Source organism: Rana temporaria, chromosome 11 (genome assembly GCF_905171775.1).
Source record: "Rana temporaria chromosome 11, aRanTem1.1, whole genome shotgun sequence".
Taxonomy (NCBI): Eukaryota; Metazoa; Chordata; class Amphibia; order Anura; family Ranidae; genus Rana; species Rana temporaria.
In genome coordinates, this window is record NC_053499.1 from 130,237,490 (window position 1) to 130,253,362 (window position 15,873).

Sequence of the window (15,873 nt, forward strand, 5' to 3'; positions counted from 1 at the left end):
GCGGCATAGCGCTACAGGCGTAAAAACGCCTAGATGTGAATGGGGGCTAAGTGCCATGGTCGGGGTTTTAAATCAGGGTCAGAGCTAGACCCCCTGAGCCATGGAAGTAAACGATTCCCTCTCTACCCTGTCAGTTTGTACATCACTGCCTAACGTAGTTTGTACACCACTGCCTAACGTAGTTTGTACACCACTGCCTAACGTAGGCAAAAGAAACATAACATCAGATAATTTGGTTAAAGTGCAGACCATGACACATGCCAGCTCGGGACTATGCAAAATCAGAAAATGTAAAAAATCAACCTACGATATGTAGGTGTAATCGTTAAAAGTAGATAGCCAGTCCCATAGTACCCATAAACAGGTTTCTCCACTCTTAAAACTTTTTCTTAGTTATGGTTGGTTCCTCCCTCACATGAGAATAGGGAACATTTAACTTTTCTGAGCAAAAAGGCATTTACCTTCCAGGAATGGCTCGTCATGACATGTGCTTGTTCCTTACAGTCGTTCTGTTACGTAAGTAATGGTGCATTGAGTGAATGTATATGTATTGTACGGATGACTGTAGACAGAATGTCACTAAAAATTTGCTACCTACCGTAGTGTTGTGAATGATGTTGCAAAACCTTTATAAATGGTACTTCCAGACTCTGTTTTGGAAAATTCTTATAAGTAGCTCCTTTGTACTTTTTCTGTTGGTTTGTAGGATACCGTATATACTCGAGTATGAGCCAAGTTTTTCAGCAAATTTTTTTGTGCTGAAAATGCCCCCTTCGACTTATACTCGAGTCACCTTTTTTGCGCCTGATCTCCTGGACTTTGGGGACCCGGTACCAGCCCACATGTAGCCCCACTCCTCCTCTGCAAGTGTGCAAAGTTTGTTTTCTCTGGGGGACCTACGGCCGGGCAGCACCGATTTTTCAAAGCTGGGCACCCGTTCCATAGACTCCCATGTTAAACGGTCATTTTTCCGGTGACTTTGGGGACCCGGTACCGGACGGTCGTAGGTCCCCTGGACCCCGGAACTTGGCACACATGTAGACTCCCATGTTAAACGTCAGTCTAGTCATGGACACAGTGAGGCATAGACACAGTGAGGCATGGGCACAGTGAGGCATGGGCACAGTGAGGCATTGGTACAGTGAAGCATGGACACAGTGAGTCATGGGCACAGTGAGGCATGGGCACAGTGAGGCATGGACACAGTGAGGCACGCACATGGGCACAGTGAGGCACAGTGAGGCATGCAGATGGACACCCTAGGCTTATACTCGAGTCAATACATTTCCCCAGTTTGTTGGTGAAATTAGGTGCATCGACTTATATTTGGGTCAGCTTATACTCGAGTATATACAGTACTTGAAAAGCCCTATACTAATGTTCTATAGCCTATAAGTTTATCTATATGGGGGGTTTCATTAAATCTTTGAGTGTAAGGCTGGGTTCATATTATTGCGAATTTGATGCAAATTTCCCTGCATCCAATTCGTCAGGAGATTGTGACCGACTCTCAATTGAATTGGTTCACACAGCTCTGGTGCAAATTGCACACGAGTCCTGTGCATATTCTGGTCCATTTCAGGTCTGAATTCAGCCAAATATTCAGGCTGAAATCGGACCTGAAATGGCACCGGACCCCCGGCTGTGAGCCGCTCCGTGCTCCAGTGTGAACCCAACCTAACTGCTAATAGTGTTCAGTTCGGTGAAGGTTAGAGAGATAATTGTATATTGAAAGTAAATGCCCAACAATGAATTAATGGTTTTCAGTGTTGGCATCTTGCCATTGCAAGGGTTCAGCAAGAGGCTGGTAGTCCAATGATAAGGTAAGCATACTGCAGTAGAAGCCTTAGGCATAGGGCTCGTTTTCTAGGGCATACAGAGGCAAAGTTAAGGTCAAGGTATGGATTTACGTTATAGGTCCGGTGTTGGGGTTAAAGTAGATGTAAGCCCTAGCTGAATGACATTAAAGAGGAGCTTCACCCTAGAAAGAAAAAAAAAATCTCAGCAGCTAATAATACTGTAGCTGCTGACTTTTAATAAAATAACACACCTATGCGGGGATCCAGCGCCAATCTCACCCGGACCGGTTCTTCGGAGAGCAACCCTTATCCTTGGAAAATGTTCTCTCTTAAAGTTAAGTGTTTTTATCTTTCCCGTATGTGAGTGAGTGAGAAACTTATATAGCGCAACACATGTGAACTGAATCGCCTCTGGGCGATTGTTGCTATGTGTTTGTTGCTTACAGCTAACATTAAATGAAATCATGTTATGGTCACTGCTCTTTTATATGAATATTGGTAATAAGCTCTGCATGGTTTGAGATTACCAGGTCCAGCAGAGCATCATTCCTAGTCGGGGCCTCAATAAACTGGACCATAAAATTGTCTTGTAATAGGTTTATAAATCTTTGCTCTTAAAGCGGGAGTTCACCCGAAAAAAAAAATTTAACATTAAATTGATGCTCATTTTGTCAAGGGGAATCTGGTGTTTTTTTTTAAATCGAAGCTGTACTTACCGTTTTAGAGATCGATCCGCCGCTTCCGGGTATGGTCTTCTGGACTGGGCGTTCCTATTTGATTGACAGGCTTCCGACGGTCGCATAAATCGCGTCACGAGTAGCCGAAAGAAGCCGAACGTCGGTGCGGCTCTATACGGCGCCTACGCACCGACGTTCAGCTACTTTCGGAAAATCGTGACGCGATGTATGCGACCGTCGGAAGCCTGTCAATCAAATAGGAACGCCCAGTCCCGCAGCTCATAACCGGAAGCGGCAGAGAACATCTATCTCTAAAACGGTAAGTACTGCTTCGATTTTAAAAAAAACACCCGATTCCCCTTGACAAAATGAGCCTCAATCTAATGTTAAAAATTTTGTTTTTGGGTGAACCTCCACTTTAAACTGTCCCAGCAATGCCAATTCACCAGTCAATTTCTGGGTAGTTAAAATCCCAGATTATTATCACTGTCCCAGCCCTTGCAGCCCTTTCCATCTGTGCAAGGCGCTGAGTCTCAATCTCACCATTAACACAGGGAGGTCTATAACTCTATAGAGCTCATTGTCACATTTTCAAATGTATGTTGCATATCTTTTAATGTAGTATAAATAGTACCATTTCCAATGGTTGTTTGTAATATAGGAACCTTCATATCATCTTCCATAGCCCTTTCTCTCTCTTTTCCCATCCCACCCCCCAATGGGGGCTGACCCCTGTCTGACCTGTATGCCCCATTATAATCCAATTCACCCAAACCCCCCCCCACAATCCTAGTTTAAATACTCCTTCAGCCTTCCCATAAACCTCTCCCCCAGCACAGCAGACCCCTTCCATTAACCACTTAAGGACCGGACCAATATGCAGCTAAATGACCCGAGGGGTTTTTACAATTCGGCACCGTGTCGCTTTAACAGACAATTGCGCGGTCGTGCGACGTGGCTCCCAAACAAAATTGGCGTCCTTTTTCCCCCACAAATAGAGCTTTCTTTTGGTGGTATTTGATCACCTCTGCGGTTTTTATTTTTTGCGCTATAAACAAAAATAGAGCGACAATTTTGAAAAAAATTCAATATTTTTTACTTTTTGCTATAATAAATATCCCCCAAAAACATATCTAAAAATTTTTTTTAATTTTTTTCCTCAGTTTAGGCCGATACGTATTCGTTTACCTATTGGTAAAAAAAATCGCAATAAGCGTTTATCGATTGGTTTGCGCAAAATTTATAGCGTTTACAAAATAGGGGATAGTTTTATTGCATTTTTATTATTTATTTTTTTTACTACTAATGGCGGCGATCAGCGATTTTTTTCGTGACTGTGACATTATGGCGGACACTTCGGACAATTTTGACACATTTTTGGGGCCACTGTCATTTTCACAGCAAAAAATGCATTTAAATTGCATTCTTTATTGTGAAAATGACAGTTGCAGTTTGGGAGTTAACCACAGGGGGCGCTGTAGGAGTTAGGGTTCACCTAGTGTGTGTTTACAACTGTAGGGGGGTGTGGCTGTAGGACTGACGTCATCGATCGTGTCTCCCTATAAAAGGGATCACTCGATCGATACGCCGCCACAGTGAAGCACGGGGAAGCTGTGCTTACATACGACTCTCCCTGTTCTTCAGCTCCGGGGAGCGATCGCGACAGAGCGGCTATAAACGAATAGCCGCGCCGTCGTCCCGGATCGCTCCCCGAGGGGATCCGACCGCCGCATGTAGCGGGGGGGGTCCCGATCGGACCCCCGACCCACGTCTAGGCAGGCACGTACAGGTACGTTAATGTGCCTGTCCGTGCCATTCTGCCTACGTATATCTACATGAGGCGGTCGGGAAGTGGTTAAGGTGCAAGCCATCTTTAGCATATAGGTTGCACCCATAGGCGTGCGCACAGGGTGTGCCAGGTGTGCCCAGGCACACCCAAATCACCATGTGCTGCACATATTCCCCCTGCTGCTTGGCTGCAGAGAAAGGGACTCAGAAATCTCTGTCCTCGGCCCCTTTCCCTGTCTCAAAAGTGAAATATCAGGGTTCTGTTTAGGCCCATTATATCTCACCAAAGACCCCTAATGGTGCTCCTAAAAAATTGTACAAAAAAAAAAAACTGTAAAAAAAATTGTAAAAATTAATAAAAAAATAAAATGGTAAAAAGTATTAATAAAAAAAGAATAAAAATAAACTACTGACAATAGTCCCTGCCCACTGACACCATCAACTGTTCTACTGACAATGTCCATTGCGCTACTGCCCTATATATATATAGATCTATATATACGCATGTGTGTTTGAGTTTTGGGGTGCACACCCTAATGTAATAGGCTGCGCACACCTATGGTTGCACCCCAATGAAAAGTCAGTCCAGTGCTCTAAAAACCCGAATCCCTCCTTCCTTACACCAGGTCTTTAGCCATGCACTATTAATTCCAGCTTTCACAGGGATCGGCCAAGTATGGAACATGCATGTTTACATTGATCCAAGCTGGATAAATGTAATGATGCAAAAAATAATGCATGCCTAAACTTCAGGACAATGGTCCATATGAAAAAAATATATTGGGTCAGCTGTAAATCATGTCGATATGTGCAATTTCAATTATTATTGGTAAGGTCGGGGGCTCTCTGATTTCTAAATATCGAAATAAGCATGTACCTTTATGTTAACTTTCAGGTAACTTATTAATTATTCAGTTTCACAGGTCCACTCTGTTAACTATACAAAATGTAATAATAAATATTTTCCAAAGATAGAATTATATTCATAGGTAGGATTGTAGTTTACCTGTTTAACTGCTTGCCGACCTGCTGCCGCAGTTATACGGCGGCAGGTCGGCTCCCCTGTACGAGAGCCCGTAGCTATACGTCGGCTCTCGCTCAGGCCACTAGGGGCGCGCGCGCCCCCTGCTCTCCCCCGACTCCCGTGCGCGTGCCCGGCGGGCGCGATCACCGCCGGGCTCCCGCGATCGCTCGTTACAGAGCGAAGACCGGGAGCTGTGTGTGTAAACACACAGCTCCCGGTCCTGTCAGGGAGAGAAATGCTGATCTTCTGTTCATACAATGTATGAACAGAAGATCAGTAATTTCCCCATGTCAGTCCACCCCCCCCCCTACAGTTAGAACACACCCAGGGAACATACTTAACCCCTTCCCCGCCCCCTAGTGGTAACCCCTTCACTGCCAGTGGCATTTTTATAGTAATCCAATGCATTTTTATAGCACTGATCGCTATAAAAATGCCAATGGTCCCAAAAATGTGTCAAAAGTGTCTGAAGTGTCTGCCATAATGTCGCAGTACCGAAAAAAAATCGTTGATCGCCGCCATTACTAGTAAAAAAAAAATTATAATACAAATGCCATAAAAATGCGCAAAACCAATCAATAAACGCTTATTGCGATTTTTTTTTTTTACGAAAAAAATATGTAGAAGAATACGTATCGGCCTAAACTGAGGAAATTTTTTTTTTTTTATATATATATTTTTGGGGGATATTTATTATAGCAAAAAGAGGTGATCAAATACCACCAAAAGAAAGCTCTATTTGTGGGGGAAAAAGGACGCCAATTTTGTTTGGGAGCCACGTCCCCCATTTTGTAAACGCTATAACTTTTGCGCAAACCAATCAATAAACGCTTATTGCGATTTTTTTTTTTACGAAAAAAATATGTAGAAGAATACGTATCGGCCTAAACTGAGGAAAATTTTTTTTTTTATATATATTTTTGGGGGATATTTATTATAGCAAAAAGTAAAAAATATTATTTTTTTTCAAAATTGTCGCTCTATTTTTGTTTATAGTGCAAAAACTAAAAACCGCAGAGGTGATCAAATACCACCAAAAGGAAGCTCTATTTGTGGGGAAAAAGGACGCCAATTTTGTTTGGGAGCCACGTCGCACAACCGCGCAATTGTCAGTTAAAGCGACGCAGTGCCAAATCTCAAAAAGTGCTCTGGTCTTTGACCAGCAATATGGTCTGGGGCGCATTGCGGGCGGTATTGCCACGGTTTCCCATTGTTTTAAATGGGAAGGAGCGGTGAAGGAGCGGTGAAGGAGCGGTATACATGCGGCTCCTCTCACCGCTCCAAAGATGCTGCTGACAGGAGATTTTTTTCTCTCCCGCCAGCGCAACGCCTCAGTGCGCTGTACGGCCTGAAAAACTCCTCAGTGTGAAAGGGGTCTTAAGCTGAAGATTAGCTAAAAAATATTAATCTCTACAGTTTTATTGACCAAACTTACTTATAACGAAGTATATGCCACATTGTTTAGGAAGTTGGATCCTGGACAAATCTTCACTGTAATGATGCCCTGTCATCTTCCTGCCGTGAAGCCATCGGCACACAGCTTTGGGTCTCCGGGCTGAATTCAATAGCAAAAGTTCCTGATGGGGACCAGCCCACTCCTACCTGCTTCTGGATTGTCCTTTCATTGCTTTCACTGCTTGTGTCAGGACCTCTGAATGGGGGAGAGTCACAGAATTCTCTTCCCCATTCACAGATCATAGCTGTAGTTCTAAAATGACTTCTTCCTTATGAAGTTTAAAAGTAAAACATGAAAATTGCTCTGTTTTTATCTATTTGAATAATTAAAGAAATTGTGATTAACAGACTTTGTATGTGTCATTGTAGGTACGTGTTACTGCAAAAACTTATCGTGCAGTTTTAATGGGGTGGTGCAGGATGTGAAAAATGTTCCTGGTCCTGACATTAGGCCAGTGTTGGACTGGAGAACTCCAACCACTGTCTCCATAGACATGGCACTGTACACTATTGTCAACTTGGTAAGATCTTCTTTTCCATTTTTTTTCTTAGTGCCACTTGGGTTACAGTTCTTATGCCGCGTACACACGATCATTTTTCGGCATGAAAAAAACGTTGTTTTAAAAAAACGTCATTTTTCGGCTTCTGAAAAACGACAAATTTTTTTTTCGAACATGCTGCATTTTTTAACGACGTTTTAACCACTTGCTTACTGGGCACATAAACCCCCTTCGTGCCCAGGCGAAATTTCAGCTTCCGGCACTGCGTCGCTTTAACTGATATTTGCGCGGTCGTGCGACGTGGCTCCCAAACAAAATTGACGTCCTTTTTTCCCCACAAATAGAGCTTTCATTTGGTGGTATTTGATCACCTCTGCGGTTTTTATTTTTTGCGCTATAAACAAAAAAAGAGCGACAATTTAAAAAAAATATATATGTTTTTTTACTTTTTGCTATAATAAATATCCCAATTTTTTTTTTAAAAAAACAATTTTTTTTCTCAGTTAAGGCCGATACGTATTTTTCGACGTATTTTTGTAAAAAAAAAATCGCAATAAGCGTCTGGTTTGCGCAAAAGTTATAGCGCCTACAAAATAGGGGACAGAATTATTTTTATTTTTTATTTTATTTTTTTACTAGTAATGGCGGCGATCTGCGATTTTTATTGGGACTGCGATATTACGACGGACGTATCGGACACTTTTGACACAAATTTGGGACCATTCACATTTATACAGCGATCAGTGTTATAAAAATGCACTAATTACTGTATAAATGTGACTGGCAGTGAAGGGGTTAACACTAGGGGGTGGGGAAGGGGTTAAATGTGTATCCTAGGTGTGTTCTAACTGTGTGGGGGGAGGGGGGTGACTGGGGGAGGTGTCCAATGCTGTGTCCCTATGTACAAGGGACACAGATTGGTCTCCTCTCCTCTGACAGCATGTGGAGCTCTGTGTTTACACACAGAGCTCCACGTCCCTGCTGTGTTCCCGACGATCGCGTGTACCCGGCAGACATCGCGGCCGCCAGGTACACGCATCGGCTTCCCAGCGATGCGCCGGGACAGTGTTTACCTGATGCGCGCCCCCCAGAGGCGCGCGTGGGTAATGCACTTTAAATGACGTCCAAAGACGTCCAGTTGGCACCTGAGAGCCGCGCTGTTGACGTCTTTTGTCAATAGCGCGGGTCTCAAGTGGTTAAACAATGTTGTTTTTTGGGTTGTAAAAAATGATCGTGTGTGGGCTAAAACGACGTTAAAAAGCCGCGCATGCTCAGAAGCAAGTTATGAGACTGGAGCGCTCGTTCTGGTAAAACTACCGTTCGTAATGGAGTAAGCACATTCATCACGCTGTAACAGACAGAAAAGCGCGAATCGTCTTTTACTAACACGGAATCAGCTAAAGCAGGGTGGCGTCATCCGCATGGAACTTCCCCTTTAGAGTGCCGTCGTACGTGTTGTACGTGTTGTACGTCACTGCGCTTTTTTAAAAAACGATGGTGTGTGGGCAATGTCGTTTTAATGATGAAGTTGGAAAAACTTTGTTTTTTCCACATGCCAAAAAACGTCGTTTTTTTTGCATGCCGAAAAATGATCGTGTGTACGCGGCATAAGTCTCTCGAGGCTGATGACTTCACATTCAGGATGGCAGCACCCAGCAGCAGTCTCAAGGCTTTTAGACATCTTCACAGGGCCATGGATAAGGAGGTACCATCAGTCTTCCTGTACGGGTCCTGGCCCAGCAGGGGGGGCCCGGCAATATTGGTGATTGGTGCAGCAGGTTGGTAATTACAGGAACCATTCCCCTATATGGCTCTCTCTGCAGCAGCTGGAAGCTGGCTTCTTCTCCTTTCCCTCTTGTTGGCTTTCAGCTACTGCAGAGAGCCATACAAAGGATACGTTCCGGTAATTACCCCGCCACCCTGACCACCCTCCCTGTACATTTCCCCCTGCTGTCCAGGCCCCCCTGTGTGCCCCCCTACCCTCACAGTGCCTCTGGCTTCCCTCCCCTTCTTCCTGCCGGAAGCTTCAAGCACACAATAGAATCTTTCAAGATTAAGAGTGGGGGAAGGGTCTGGTAAATATGTTATATTTACTAGCCCCATGCTTTCCTGAATGAACACAATGAGTGATTGGTACTGATCACTCATTGTGTTCATTCGTAACTTAAGCATTGGCTGTATGGGGCCCCTTGGTTTCTAACAGCAGCCCTGTATCTACACATTTGCAGGTTTTTCCAGAAAAATAACATGCATAAAATAGGTTAAAGAGGAAGTAAACCCTTTTTTTTTTTTTTTTTCTAAGCACCCTGCAGGACAAAGGCATAATGAGCTAGTATGCATATCATACTAGCTCATTATGAAGTACTTACCTGAGATCAAAGCCCCAGCAGCGGTGCTCGTTGCCCTCCTCCGTCAGCGCCATCTCTCCAGGACTCACTTCCGCATATCACGGCTCCGGCGCTGTGATTGGTCGGAGCCGCAATGACATCACTCCCGCGCGTGTGAGCCGTCAGTGACGGTATGCTCGCCTTCACTAATGGCACGCTCAGTGCGCCTGCGCCGTTGTGTACAGCACGCATGCGCCGTAGACAATGGTGCAATCTTTTCTGCAAATATCTCCCAAACTGTGTAGGTTTAGCAGATATTTGTTGCACCTACAGGTAAGCCTTAACCACTTAAAGACCGCCTTTTGCACATATACGTCGGCAGAATGGCACGGCTGTACCTGTACGTTCTCTTTAAGTGCCCAGCCGTGGTTCACAGGCGAGCGCCCGTGACCCGGTCTGAAGCTCCATGACCGCGGCCGCGGGACCCGCGATCGGTCCCCGGAGCTGAAGAACGGGGAGAGCTGTGTGTAAACACAGCTTCCCCGTTCTTCACTGACGCGCTGTCATTAATCGTCTGTTCCCTGATATAGGGAAAGGCGATCAATGACGTCACACGTCCAGCCCCGCCCCCCTACAGTTAGAAACACATATGAGGTCACACTTAACCCCTTCAGCGCCCCCTAGTGGTTAACTCCAAAACTGCAATTGTCATTTTCACAGTAAACAATGCATTTTTATAGCATTTTTTGCTGTGAAAATGACAACGGTCCCAAAAATGTGTCAAAATTGTCCGATGTATCCGCCATAATGCCGCAGTCATGAAAAAAATCGCTGATCGCCGCCATTAGTAGTAAAAAAAAAATAATAAAAATGCAATAAAACTATCCCCTATTTTGTAAATGCTATAAATTTTGCGCAAACCAATCGATAAACGCTTATTGCGTTTTTTTTTACCAAAAATATGTAAAAGAAAACGTATCGGCCTAAACTGAGAAAAAAAAATGTTTTTTTATATCTTTTTTGGAGGTATTTATTATAGCAAAAAGTAAAAAATATTGGCCTGGATTCAAGAAGCAATTGCGCCTGTGTAACCATAGCTACACAGCGCAATTGCTTACTTGCCCCGGCGTAACGAATGCTCCTGATTCAGGAACCTCGTTACGCCGACTGCAGCCTAAGATATGCGCGGCATAAGGCTCTTATGCCCGCATATCTTAGGCTGCATTCTTGCGATGGCCGCTAGGTGGCGTTCCCGTTGTGCTCAGCGTATAGTATGCAAATTGCATACTAACGCCGATTCACAACGTTACGCGAGCCCTGCGTACGCAGTTTACGTTGTTTCCGTATGGCGTCTTTCGCGTAAGGCTGCCAATGTTACGTATACCCGTCGTTCCCGCGTCGCAAAACTTGAATTTTACTTAGTTTGCGTAAGTGATTTGTGAATGGCGCTGGACGCCATTCACGTTCACTTTGAAGCAAATGACGTCCTTGCGACGTCATTTGCCGCAATGCACGTCGGGAAAGTTTCCCGACGGAGCATGCGCTCTACGATCGCCGCGGGAACGCGCCTAATTTAAATGATTTCCGCCCCCTACAGGATCATTTAAATTGCGCGCGCTTACGCCGGGCAATTTTAAAGAGCGCACACACAATTTACGGAGCTGCTGCTCGTGAATCGCGGGTAGCGCAGTAAATTTGCGGGGGCGCAGGGAAAAAACGGTGCCCTGCGCCTACGCAAAAAATGGTCCGGGTCTTAAGTGGTTAATCTAGGCTTACCTGTAGGTTAAAGTGGTCTGTAAGCCTTTTTTTACACTGTTTTGTGTACACGCAGCAGGATTTCCCTTTGTCCTCCACACTAAACTGCAGTGCATAGATGTAAACCAGCCACATTTCTGCTTGACATACTGTATATTTTCATGCAGCAAAATGCATTAGATTTGTCTCATCAAAACTGACAAGTGTAAATATGCCCCAAATACACATACAGTATAATCTTATGGGATTTTTTCTGTAGACATTTATGGTCTGGCAACAAGATTTTTTGCATGGTGATATAGTTGCTTTTGCAGCTTCTGTATTTTACATTATTTTGCATTTACTACTATTCTCCAGCTGTATCATTTTGTGCACATTTGACACATTAAAATATGAAAAATATTCACCCAGCAAATCTGCTTTGTAAATCGTGAAGTTACGTTTACACTAGTCCACTGGGTAATGTGCAGCTCAGGGATTGGCTGGAGCATGATAAATAATCAGGTTGGTTATTTTTATCTTCCTCTCTAAGCTCTGGAGAAGGAGCCAAAAGTGAAATTTACCTAGCAACCTACTGTAGGCAGGTGCAGTCTGTTTTCTCATTTATAGGGGAAGTGCAGAGGGAGAAGAAGGCAGGAGGAACATACTGTATTTATCTGGCTATAACGCGCCCCGGCGTATAGCACGCACCCCCGAACTTGAAGAAAAATTCCTGGGAAAAAAAATACTTACAGTTTGCATGCCCCTCGTCTGTGTCCTGCCCGTCGTCCATCGTGTCCTGCCCATCGTCCATCGCGTCCATCGGCGGCCTCGTCCGGTCCAGCGTCCTTCTGCGGCCATCGTGTGTTTGAACCACTGCGCTGACATATACCGAGCGCAGTACACTCGGGTATAGTCGGGCAGGCTCGGCTCCTCTAGCGTAAAGGACGTACAGGACGCACAGGACGTGACCGTGAGAGGAGCCGAGCCTGCCCGACTATACCCGAGTGTACTGCGCTCGGTATGTGCCGGCGCAGTGGTTCAAACACAGCAGATATCGGCGTATATCGCACACCCACGATTGTCCGTGGGTGATTTTCAGGGCAAAAAATTGCGCGGTATACGCCGATAAATACGGTAGTTTATGGTTTTCTGAATCTTTGGGGCAGCGATCTGGTTGGATGCTGACAGCCCATGTGACCCTGGCAACCATATTGGGTCAGGCAGAGTCTATTTAAGTCCCTGGCTCCTGGGTTTGGTACTTATTCAGCATGTGGGTAGTGTAGGCGAACCAATGAGGGGGTGGGGGCCGTCCACCCTGGGTGTCATACATTGGGGGGGGGCAGGGTCAAAACTAAGGGGGGGCATCGGCTCTGGGTGTCACATTGAGAGGGGCGCCATGACTCCCCCCTTTTCCTCCTTCCCCTGAAATACAGGAGATCTCCTCAACTCTTCTCTCTGCTCCTGGTGAGGCCGCTGCCAGCACCTGTAGTGGAGAACAGGTGTCAGGTAGCATGTCCCACTGCCGCTCAGTCAGCAGAAGCTGGGAGGCTTGTGGCAGAGCCAGTACAAAAGCATACTGGGGGTACAGAGATGTGTTGGGAAGTACAGGGGTGTTATGGGGCTACAAAAATGTGCTGAGGGGCTACAGAGGTGTGCTATGGGTACAAAGTTGTGCTGAGAGGTTACAGAGGTGTGCTAGGGGTACAAAGATGTGCTGTGAGGTTACAGAGGTGTGCTAGGAGTACAAAGTTGTGCTGAGGGGTTACAGAGGTGTTCTAGGGGTACAAAGATGTGCTGTGGGGTTACAGAGGTGTGCTAGGGGAACAAAGATGTGCTGTGGGGTTACAGAGGTGTGCTAGGGGTACAAATATGTGTTATGGGGTTACGGAGGTGTGCTAGGGGTACAAATATGTGTTATGGGGTTACGGAGGTGTGCTAGGGGTACAAAGATGTGCTGTGGGGTTACAGAGGTGTGCTAGGGGTACAAAGATGTGCTGTGGGGTTACAGAGGTGTGCTAGGGGTACAAAGATGTGCTGTGGGGTTACAGAGGTGTGCTAGGGGTACAAAGATGTGCTGTGGGGTTACAGAGGTGTGCTAGGGGTACAAAGATGTGCTGTGGGGTTACAGAGGTGTGCTAGGGGTACAAAGATGTGCTGAGGGGTTACGTAGGTGTGTTGGGGGTAAGGGGTGTTTTTGAGATGCAGAAATGTGCTGGTGGATACGGAAGTGTGCTGGTGGGTATGGAGACATGAAGTGAAAAATATATAGATGCGCTAATATTAACTTAATGTTTAAGTGCTACGTACAAAAATAATGATTCTGATATTTAGGGAGAAAACTCCAAAAAACTCCAGAAAACTGGGTAAAACATGCACAATGTGTCAAATCCCCAAACATATACACAGTAGCAAACCAATGGGTAGTCCCAATAAGGAAAAAATCCTACGATGCCTCTCCTTCACTCAGAACGCAACTTCCAGCACTCCAGCTGCAGCAATCCGGTGAGCGGGCACTCAATGGTAAACACGTGTAAAAGAAGAGAAACAGACCTCATTGCGCATTATATAAAGACAATTGAAAATAGAGCCAATGCAACAATGTATGCACTCACGAATCCCCGCTTGCTATGAGCATAAGATACGCCGCTCAGTATACAGTCTCCTCACTCGGATCCGATGACCTCGGCATCCGATCGTCCCGTCACTGTAGGCTCCTCCCCATGGGTATGGAGACATGCTAAGCTATTTGTGGAGCATACTGTAATAGTGGTGGAGCATACTGTAATATTTGTGGTGGAGCAGCATACTGTAATAGTGGTGGCACATACTGTATACGGGGGGGGGGGGGCTGGGGGTGAAAAAACCGGAGGGTTTACAACCACTTTAAGGAACCATCACTCTCCTTGGACACTCTCCAATTTGGGCTCAGAAGAGCAAGGCCACATTCTGCCCCTCCAGACAGATGCTATCAGTTCTGCTACATGCTGTGCCATCTGCGAGTATTCCCAGTTGGACTTCCTTCCATCGGGCTTGTTGTAAACTTTTTCATTGACTTCAATAAAAGACTGTGTCATACACTTTGCGGCTATGGCTGTCGAGTGTATCACACAGGAGCACACCCGCAAGGTAACCTCCTCGGGAGACAGCTTCCCAGAGGGGGTTAGCTCTTGTGGGGAGGAGCTGAGAGAGCCGCCGTGGGACCCCAGAAGAGGACGATCGGGGGCACTCTGTGCAAAACGAACTGCACAGTGGAGGTAAGTATATGTTTTTTTTGGTGTTTTTTTTTAAACCTTTAGTGTCGCTTTAAGGATATTGTGCATAGTCATACAGTAGATTATATAATCAGACTAGAACACGTATGGCCATCTTTAGAAATCTAGTTTACACACAGTATAACTATTTGATATAATTTTTTTAATGCTTCCAGGACACAGCCTTGCAAACTATGACCACATACATCTGGTTCGAAATGGTAAGTAATAAAAATCCAGACAGGCCATTACTCTTTTTTTCTTGCTAAAGATCTGCTCCTATAACAAACAACTAATAATTTGCTCAATAGATGTTATCTTTAGAATGGCTGAAGTTACATGAAGTGTTTTTCACCCAAGATTTACACAGCTTTCACCCATGATTCACAACTTTCCACCAAGGATTCAATGTAAATGCAGTACTACCCCCACAGGAGCAGCTTGAATTTTTGTTTGACCGGGTCTCCCAATAAAACTCGAAAAATTTGAATATCGTGCAAAAGTTCATTTATTTTTACTAATGCAACTTAGAAAGGTGAAACTAATATATGAGATAGACTCATTACATGCAAAGCAAATACAGTTCAAGCTATGATTTTGTCATAATTGTGATGATTATCGCTTACAGCTCATGAAAACCCCAAATCCACAATCTCAGAAAATTAGAATATTACATGCAATCAATAAAACAAGGGTTGTACACAGGGCCGGCCTTAGCGTTGTGCGAGTCGTGCGCCCGCACAAGGCGCCATCAGCAACAGGGCGCCGTGCCTGTTGAGTCCTGTGGCCAGTAGCAGCCAGATTTCTCCACTCGCTATCGCTGTCACAATATGCGATGTGCTTTGAGCCAGTGGGTGCTCTGTGATTGGCCGAACGGGCCATGTGCGATGGGCGGGGCATGCCAGGAAGCAGACATGGGGGTCTGTGAATGGCCATGCTGAGCTGGTGCTGGTCATGTGTGGAGGCGGGGGCGGAGCTGCACTGTGGATTCAATGATCGTGCCTGCTTGCTCCCGAAGTCCTGCCTCCCGATGTGTGTCTCCTGAGGGCTCATCTGCCAGGTCAGTTTACCCCCCCCTCCTCTGTGTCACCCCCTCGAGGGAGTAGGTATTGGTCTGGGGAGAGGGAGGGAGCAGCCAGAAAGTCAGTATGTAACGTCATGTGTGATGCCTCCATAGTAAAATGCTGGGCCTTTTACTATAGGGGCTCTGGTGGACTACAAGGCCCAGCATTTTACTATAGGGGGCTCTGGTGGACTACAAGGCCCAGCATTTTACTATAGGAGGCATTGGTGGGACTAAAATGCTGGGCCTTGT

At 45.4% G+C, this 15,873-nt stretch overlaps 1 protein-coding gene across 1 annotated transcript in view; it reads left to right on the forward strand.

Annotated features, from left to right (window-relative positions):
• The first annotated feature begins 411 nt into the window (after window positions 1–411).
• LOC120917681 (5-hydroxytryptamine receptor 3A-like) overlaps window positions 412–15,873 on the forward strand; it is a 37,061-nt gene continuing 21,599 nt past the window's right edge. Inside the window, exons 1-3 of the mRNA XM_040329147.1 lie at window positions 412–516; window positions 7,113–7,264; window positions 14,735–14,779. Coding sequence (XP_040185081.1) covers window positions 471–516; window positions 7,113–7,264; window positions 14,735–14,779 — 243 coding nt within the window. The 5' untranslated portion in view covers window positions 412–470. The remainder of the gene's footprint in view (window positions 517–7,112; window positions 7,265–14,734; window positions 14,780–15,873) is intronic.